This window comes from Bison bison, unplaced genomic scaffold (genome assembly GCF_000754665.1).
Source record: "Bison bison bison isolate TAMUID 2011002044 unplaced genomic scaffold, Bison_UMD1.0 scf7180017864440, whole genome shotgun sequence".
NCBI lineage: Eukaryota > Metazoa > Chordata > Mammalia > Artiodactyla > Bovidae > Bison > Bison bison.
This window is the reverse complement of record NW_011495002.1, coordinates 1,331,948-1,340,910: the sequence shown is the minus strand read 5'-3', so window position 1 is coordinate 1,340,910 and position 8,963 is coordinate 1,331,948. Positions and strand designations below refer to the sequence as shown.

The following is an 8,963-nucleotide window of genomic DNA, read 5'->3' as shown; positions in this document are numbered from 1 at the left end:
ATGGTGAAATTCCCGGCGCTCACGCACTACTGGCCCCTGATCCGGTTCCTGGTGCCCCTGGGTATCACCAACATAGCCATCGACTTCGGGGAGCAGGTAAGCCCCGGCCACCACCACCCTCCCCCCACCGGACAGCGACGCCCCACACTCTGCGCCCCGCGCCCAGCTCCTTGCTCCCTCTCTGCCTTGGCCTCAGGTGCCCGGGCATTTAGTGGACGGGGACAGAGGCGAGTCACCTGCTCCGCGAGGCTCTTTTTAAAATCCTAGAACATTTGGTGGGGTTGACAGCTTGTCAAAGATGACTTTCTGGCATTCCATTCCTCCTCCTCCTTCCCCCAATTATTCAGCAGACTTTTCCAGCTCTCCCTGGAAAACGTGAAAAACCCGGAGGGCTTGGAGCTTCACCTATAGAAAGGTTTTTCGTGCACGGAAGGAGTATTATGTAATTTGTGATTATGTAAACCTCTGGTTTATGAGTAAAATGTAGTTTCTAATAGCTTGAGTGCCGGCGGTTTTATTTATCCCGAGTTTGTGGTGATGGTGATGATGGGGGGAATTTTGCATTAGAATGTGTTCAAGTTGATTTCCCAGGTACTACTACTTTCTTTTTTTTTTTTTTTTAAAGCTCTTGTATGAATTAGAGGTGTCCCAGCTGTGTTCTGATAAGCCAGCCATTGGCCATCTCTAGTTTGGGGTTTCTTTTTTTTTTTCCCCGTCTTGGATCACCAAAGAAGGGGCGCACATTTTTGTTTGTTGCCTTCTCATCCTTGTTTCTTTTTCTTGTTTTCCCCCATTTCTGTCCATGTGGCGTCATTGCAAATCGAGCGCTGCAGACTCCAGCAGCGGGGCTTTGGTGCTTGGCACTCCCCACTCCGCCGGTGGGGACCGTTTTCGCAGGCCTCCTGCGGGATGCGGTTGCATTTTTAAGGCTGGGAAGAGTGTTGGGGGGAGGGGGCAGCACCTGTCACCTTGATGGGCAGGTGTCCGAAGGGCCCCGGGGAGTGACTGAGCAGCACCTGCCATTGTCGTAACATATGTCTTTTCCTTTAAGTCAGGAGACTTGAAGGATGTTTGTATAGAAAAAGCATCTATTTAGATGCACCTTTAGTTTAAAAGAAAACAAACTAAAACAAATAGTTTTTCAGAAGGGGATACATTTGACTCCTCCTTTTGGTGAGTATCTGCTTGCCTTTGTCTCTCTGTGCTCAGAACTTTTGACTGAATGCAACTGTTTAGCTAGGGAATGCTTAGCCCATCTTAAAAGCTACTTTTTTTTTACTTGAAATTGTATTGCGGACAAGTGTTCACAATGTAGCAAAGCCTCTGGAGACCTCTGTCTAGCTAGGAAGCCAGCTTAGTTCTTTTGATGAAATATTATGTCTTTTCTGTTGCCACTTTGCTCTGCCAGCACCTCCCTAGGGTCCTCCAAGAGCTCCACCTTCCCCCCTCCCCTCTCCTTCTTGCATAATTAACTGGTGACTTTGGGCATTTCCTCTAAAATTTGGAAAGGTTTTTAGGCCCGAACTTATTACATTGCACATTTTAGGTGAGTTAAGTTCAATGTGTTCACCTTAACCTTTTACTATTTTCTTGTCTTCTCGGAGCTGCCCTAAAGGCTCTGAGGTTGCTCAACTGATCCCTTCTTCCTGAACTGTGGTGCCTGTGTATGTATGTGTGTGTGTGTGTGTGTGTGTGTGTGTGTGTGTGTGTGCTATAGGGATAACTGGGAGAAATGAGTTTTCTTTGCCATAATTAAACGGCCTGAAACATACCACAGTGTTGCCTCACATTTGCCTTGATTTAATGCAAGGTGATACAACTAAGAATTTTATTTTAGTGTAAAGAAAGGAGTCTCCCTGAGATCATAAAAGGGAGGCTAGACATAAAAGAAGCCATACAAGTGGTCTATCCTAGTGGGTCTAGTTGAAACTCATCCTTGAGATGCTAAGCTCCTCGATGTAGGTGACATAGCAAAGTGCTGAAAGAGTCATCTTGTTTCACAGAAGCAAGTTTTATCAACAAGTGTTTTTTGTTTTTTGTTTTTTTTTTGAGGCCCTTATCCCTTAAGTGCCAGTGTATTTATGGGGTTACAGGCTGCCTGGTGGTGGAGATAGTTTATCAGAGTTGAGGGTAGAGAGATGGAGGGAAGAAACTGATATGTTTCCAAAACCTTGCTTTGCCTTCTGGCATCAGATGATAATTTGACAAAACAGGGCAGAGTGCAAAGAACAAAACTGACTTTTTCTTACTGTAAAACTGAAGGGGAAGAAAAACAGTGTGAGCTAAAGAGTGACTGGGTCTTAGGTGGGTTGTGAATAAAAGAACATTTTAGCCCAACTGCTTTTAGGCACAATAAAGAGGAGGAAAAATGATCCCATTATATGCAAATATGGATCTACTTTAGACTTCTGAAAGTATGCAGCTCTTGCCATGGAGTCTTATCTAGTTCTCTAGACAGATGGACACATGTAGGTTTCTACCTTCTTTCCAAGCAGGCAGGTGTGTTACACCTTGCTCTGGGCGAACAGTGATTCACATTTCAGTAATTTACTAATCCTCAAGTAGGCAGGTGACATGGGTGTCTAAAGGTCAGAACAGCCCCTGGTTCCCAAGCTTTCGAGAGGAAACCCAAAATTAAAAATTAAAGCATCTCACTTGCTTTTAAGTCTCAAGAACGAAAGGATACTGAAATCATTTAAAATGTTTCTTAGGTTAAGGTTTTTCTGTTCGTAAACATCTTGGTTTGTGGTTTCTGTAGAAAATGTGGACAGAACTTTTAAAATGAAAATCCAGCTATATGCACGATTCCACTGAAATTTGAATAAGCTGCCCATGTGACCACGTGAAGTTATTACAGTCATCTCAGAGCTGTTAGTGTTGGGGGGAGGGCGCTGTGAAAAGGCCTGTGACGGTCTATCCAGGGCCTCCTGATGGTTTTCCATGAACATTATCTGTTTTGTATAGCTTTCCCTGTAATGTTAAGGTCAGCCAAGGAAGAAACCCGAATATTATGGAATATTTATTCTAACAAAATCTTTCATCACACTTTTCAGTTTTGATGGTGGCAGTAATTTGGAGGTCGGGGCACGTGTTGAATTCTACACTGGAAAAAAAAAAAAGGCTATATGAAATAGAATGACCTGCTTCTTAATATTAAGCATAGGCATCATAGAAAAAAATGGACTTCCCTGACGGTCCAGTGGTTAAGACTCTGAGATTCCAATGCAGGGGGCAAGGGTTTGACCCCTGGTCAGGGAACTAAGATCCCACATGCCCTGCAGTGCACCAAAAGATAGAAGAAGAAAGAAAAAAAGAGAACACATCGCTTATTGCAGAAACTAGAATAATGTTTGTAGAACCCTTTAGGTGTGTTGAACACTTTATGAAAATTGTACTATATGTGAAATTATCATTTTATCTCTATTTTTACAGATTAAGAATCAAAAGGATTCATTGCTTCCATTCATCGAGCACTTTGTTTGTATTTGTAATGTCTCAGCACATGTTATATATGGGGAAAGAATAAGAGGCTTAGGCATGTTAAGGCATAAGTTCACACAGACAGTGCAGGGCAGAATCAGGGTTCAAACCATGTCTCCCTGGCCCTTAGCCATTCTGGTCTCTCTTATGCACTGAGAGCCACCCCAGGAGTTTTCTTAGAAATTTAGAAGCAACTTCTGGCTTTTCTAAGTCCCAGCCTTGGTTTAGATGTAATCTTAGCTGTCATATTTTGAATTTTAAAAGACTCAACAGATGTAGGATGGTCATAACAAAAGTCTTTCAGGAAAGGCAGATTGTGACCAAGAGGGTCATGTAAGAAGAGTCCGATTATCTAGATCATTAATTAAATCAATGCTGTATCTTACTTTGATGAGGTTCGCATAGCCTTTGGTTAAAAGTGAGGGGAAAGAGGAAGAAACAAGTGATATTGCCCCAAATTGTGTAGAAATCACTTAGTCTTTATCATCTGAGCAATACAGATTGCTAAGGAAAGATGGAAGATGCAGAGAGAAGTTATGAATGATGTATTTCTTCAGAAGTGTCTGCAAATGTCCATTTGATGTCACCGTATTCAAAGGGCTGTGATTTCTGTTTAAAATCAAACTTGATACAAGGTCCCTGAATTCCTTAAAAGCCAAGTTCGCCAAATTATGTAGACTAAATCAGTAATTCATTTTTTAGGGTATCTGTTAACACTTAAAGGTGGCACTATTGGTAAAGAACCCTCCTGCTAATGCTAGAGACCTAAGAGACACGGGTTTGATTCCTGGGTGGGGAAGATCCCCTGGAGGAGGGTACGCCACCCACTCCTGTATTCTAGCCTGGAAAGTCCCATGGACAGAAGAGCCTGGAGGGCTACAGTCCGTGAGGTCACAAAGACATGACTGAAGTGCCTTAGCACACACACACGCCATGACACTTAAAATGTTAAAGATGGCTTTGCTGGGGAGACTTGAAAGAGAAAAAAGATAACGTTGTTCTCATTGAGGAAGAAACGTGTTCTGCTCTGTGCCAGGCAGTTTGACACCCAAGTGATTACTTGTTATTGCAGGTTATTTCAGATAACCCTGAGTGAATCAATCAATTTGATTGGGTCCAGTATGATACCAGGAAAGACCCAAGTTAATCTGTGAGCGAAGAGTTTTGCATATGAATTGTTAATTACTAGAGTAAGATGTGTGACAGGAATGTTTCACGTTTCCCCAGCCCCCTTTCTTACTTGTGAAACCTTTAGTTAGGTTTCCATGGTGTAAGAGGGTTTCAAATTACTAACATCACAAAATGGGGGGAGAAAAAGAGAGAGAGAGAGAGAAGCCCCAGAAAAGTGGCTTAATAAATATTCCCCTTGTCTGCTAGTAGAGAAATGAGCTCCAGCCCACCCCAGTTTTAAAAAGGTCTCCAGGAGGTATGGGAGTGTTTTTCAGTGAATGTTGTACATGGTACTGGCCACTTCATCCAAGGTCAGTACATGATGGAAGAGCTCCCCAGGCTGAGCTTGCCCTCAGTAATAACAAAAGTGTCCATTGCTTGTTTCACTTTCCAAAGTACTGACAGAAAAGGAGACCCCAGAATGCATTTCTAAGTAACTGTAGGCGAGAGACTTTTTTCCTCCTTCAGTCTATTCTATACTCTTGAACTAACTCTCAAGACAGCATTTATGTTTTTGAATTATTAAAGTAACATATGCCATTTAAAGTTTGGTTTGCTTGTGGGCTCAGCCAGGTTCCACTCTTTGCAAACCCATGGACTCTAGCCCACCAGGCTCCTCTGTCCATGGGATTTTCCAGGGAAGAATACTGGAATGGGTTGCCATTTCTTTCTCCAGATGATCTTCCTGACCCAAGGATTGAACCAATCTCTTGCATTTCCTGCATTGGTAGGTGCATTCTTTACCACTGTGCCACCTGGGAAGCCCCCAAAGTTTGGTTACATATTAAAAAAACATGGGGGAAAACGTAAATTACCTCTAATGCTACTGTAAAGAAAAACCCTATAATATTTTAGATATCTCCTGCCTTTTTTTTTTTTACATAATTAAGGAGATATATATACATATATATATATATGTATGTTTCACAGAACTCACATGTATTTTTCCCATGTCACTTAAAGTATTTAACTGTGGTTTGAAGTAGCAGCATAATTTGTGATTGTGTGAACATGCATAATTTCATTTGCTGTATATTCTCCTATTGTTTAAATGTTGAGGGGTTTTTTTGTTTGCTTTTTCCAGTGTAAACTTAGTGGACATCTTTGTGTAATAGGTAGATAATGTGTTTTCTCTGATTGCCTTGGGCGTCATGCCTGGCATAAGTTGATGCCTATTTCAGTTTCTCATTCCTACATAGGAACTGAGGTCACTGGCAGTCTGTATTTAGTCAAGGACACTGGCCCTCTTTAGTTCCATTGACAGTTACTTCTCCACTGTGTTTTCCCAGTTTCCTTTAGACATACTGATGTATTTGCATCTAAAGTACCTCTCTTCCATTGCATTTAGGTAAGTAGATTATTTCTAGAACCTCAAAGATATAATCTTGTGGTTTGTTTCTTTACTCATTTATTTATTGGGGTGGTTTGATGAGCAGCCTAACTACTACTTTGTCAGAACACTTCTTCCTTCAGAAGGTATTCTAATACTTCATGCATCAAGACAATATCTAAATCTTTTTCTAGTAATACATCAAATTCTTTAAAAGCAGTTTTAAAAGTATACCAAATAATAATAATAATAATAATATATAACATAATAATAATAATATTTATGGTACCATTTCACTTTTTTGACATGACAAACCCAGTTTCATATTTGTGGCCAGTAACTGGTTTCCATGTCTTTTTGCTCTCCCTTGTCTGATCTGGGGCAATGGGGTAGATTATGTTGGGATGAGAGGTGAGAGGTCATATGTGGAAAGTCATTCCTTTAATGTCCTGTATAAGTCAGAATAAATAAACTCGTTAAACTTATACCAGAGTGACTTGGGTCATGTCTACATTTTAAAAAATCAATTCGGTAATTTTTTTAGCACCTGCGACTTAATTAGTCGATGAAGTGATGCCACAGCGCTGCATTTTCTGGGTACGAGCTACCTCTCTGTGAGTGCATTTTCTTGATAATTGAAGCATATCCCTTAAAACGCAGATCACTGGTTTTCTTTTTGTAGCACGAGATTGTTATTGCTGGAAAGCTATATTGCAATTTTTCTACCATATTAAATCAATGCTGTATGCAAAGCACAAAGAACATCTTTCTCGTGGCTTGTGAATGTTGTGCAAGGCAATCAGCTGACAAGCTGTCCACTGACAGGTGATATTCAACAGACTTAACAACGAGTTTGGCACTGACTGATAAAATAAAAATAATAAGATAATAATGAATGAAAATAGCAAATATATGTTGAATACTTGCTTTTTCATTTTCTGCTTTGGATCTGCCCTGGACCCCAGAAACTAAACTCCATTAGAAGGCCATGAAAAAAATGAAGAATATATAATTTTGGAGGCCTCCCATGGGGAAAAAAAAAAAGCATATATACTTTATGACACTAGCCCTCCTGCCCTGGCCTAATTTTGTTTCTCTTCTAGAGAGATTCTAGAGTCCCTGTCAGGTAGGTGATATTTGAATAAGGGAAGCATTTGACACAGGCCCTGCTCTCAAATCAGGTCACATCAGTTGAGAAAACATACAGGAAACACTTTTGCAGTCGGAGCATCACAGAGAAGATGGCTCGTTGTGCACTGCTGTTTGTGATAACGTGAAGCGAGGCATTCAGCATTCTAAGTAGCACACACTGAGTGTGTGGTCTTGGCGATGAAATAGTAAGCCGTGAAGAGGTCGTTCTCACAGCTTGTCTCCCCTGCCTCCTTCTCTCTAAACTCTCCTGTGCCCAAAGTGGATACCACCTGTCTATAGAGATGAGAATCCCATGGACAGAGGAGCCTGGCCGGCTACAAGAGTCGAACATGACTTAGCGACTAAACCACCATAGAGATGAGAATAGAAGTCACAGGAAGGGAAATTAGTGGACTTCATACCAAGCCATATAAACCACAGGTTTTGTTCCTGTTTTTTGTTTTGTTTTGTTTTTAATACATACTTTCGGTCATGCCTTGTGGCATATGGGATCTTAGTTTCCTGCGTGCACGCGTCAGTGAGTCGTGTCCAACTCTTTGCAACCCCGTGGACTGTAGTCCGCCAGGCTCCTCTGTCCATGGAATTTTCCAGGCAAGAGTAGTGGGGTGGGTTGCATGCTCCAAGAGATCTTCCTGACCCTGGGATCAAACCCACATCTCATGTGTCTTCTGCATTGGCAGGTAGGTTCTTTACCACTCGCACCACCTGGAAAACCCCTTAGTTCCCTAACCAGGGATCAAACCTATGCCCCTTTCACTGGAAGATCAGAGTGTAACCACTGGACCACCAAGCAAGTCCCTCTGTTTTATTTTTGCTCTTTCTATGGTTTGGGGGTCATTCAGCTGCAATGCCAACAACCAAGTACCATTCACAATGCTGAGAACAAATGAGCTTATAACAACCAAGACTGTAGTTATCTCAGGTCAGCTGATGATTTCTGCATCACAACTTCCTGGTTCTATATAGTTGCTTCTCCATGCCAAAAATGTTTTCCAAGTCCATCGTGGGAAGGGAAATAACTTACTTATTTGTCAGGGCAAAGGTGGTATTTATTCCACTAGATAATGAGCGTGTACATCTGGTCCAGGAAATGCCACATGGTCCCAAGGGCAGATGGACCAGCTTCATTTCCACTGGTCTAAGTTACAGCTCACAGGGTCTAGCCGACTTATACATTTTTCATGGGGTTTTGATATCACAAGATTGACAAGGCTTTCCATGAGACTGATGCCCAGCGCAAGGTTGTTTTCTTGTAGGTGAGTTTGTCAGTATGAACGGACAGACCTCTTACCAAAATGAGTCCACGTCTCTGTCCCCAACCTTGGGGTGGGTGAGGGGCTGGGTGGATGGCTCCTTCTTCTCTGGCATAAGGAGGCAAGAGGCACCTCCTTGCCCCCATTCTTGGCACACGTCCTGAGCCTGCTCTTCTGGCTGCAGTGTGCCCATTTTCATCCCGCCTGGATGGGGACTGCGGCTGGCCCTGGGGGACCTATGACTCCAGGCTGGGAGGAAGTGAACAGCAAAACTGGGACTCTGGCTGAGAACTTTCAAAGGTGACTAGAAACCTGAGGCTGAGACTCCTCAGGGCATGCAACTGGAACCAAACGGTTGGAACGCAGAATGTTTACCAGCAGATTAAAGGAGCAAACTGAGCCAAGATGAGAGGGACAGGAGTTGGCTCTGTGGCCATGATCTTCCCAGGATGTCAGAAGTAAAGGTAACTTACTTTGTGAGGCACACAGGAAGGGTTGGTTTGGGTGGGGGAACTTTCAGGATTGTGGTCCAGCATAAGCATTTACATGGTGAGAGCTGGTGATTCCTGGTTTTATTA

At 42.4% G+C, this 8,963-nt stretch overlaps 1 protein-coding gene across 1 annotated transcript in view; it reads left to right on the top strand.

Moving 5' to 3' along the window:
- ANKH (ANKH inorganic pyrophosphate transport regulator) overlaps positions 1-8,963 on the top strand; it is a 170,547-nt gene continuing 161,584 nt past the window's right edge. Inside the window, exon 1 of the mRNA XM_010858798.1 lies at positions 1-96. Within this exon, the coding sequence (XP_010857100.1) occupies positions 1-96 (96 nt within the window). The remainder of the gene's footprint in view (positions 97-8,963) is intronic.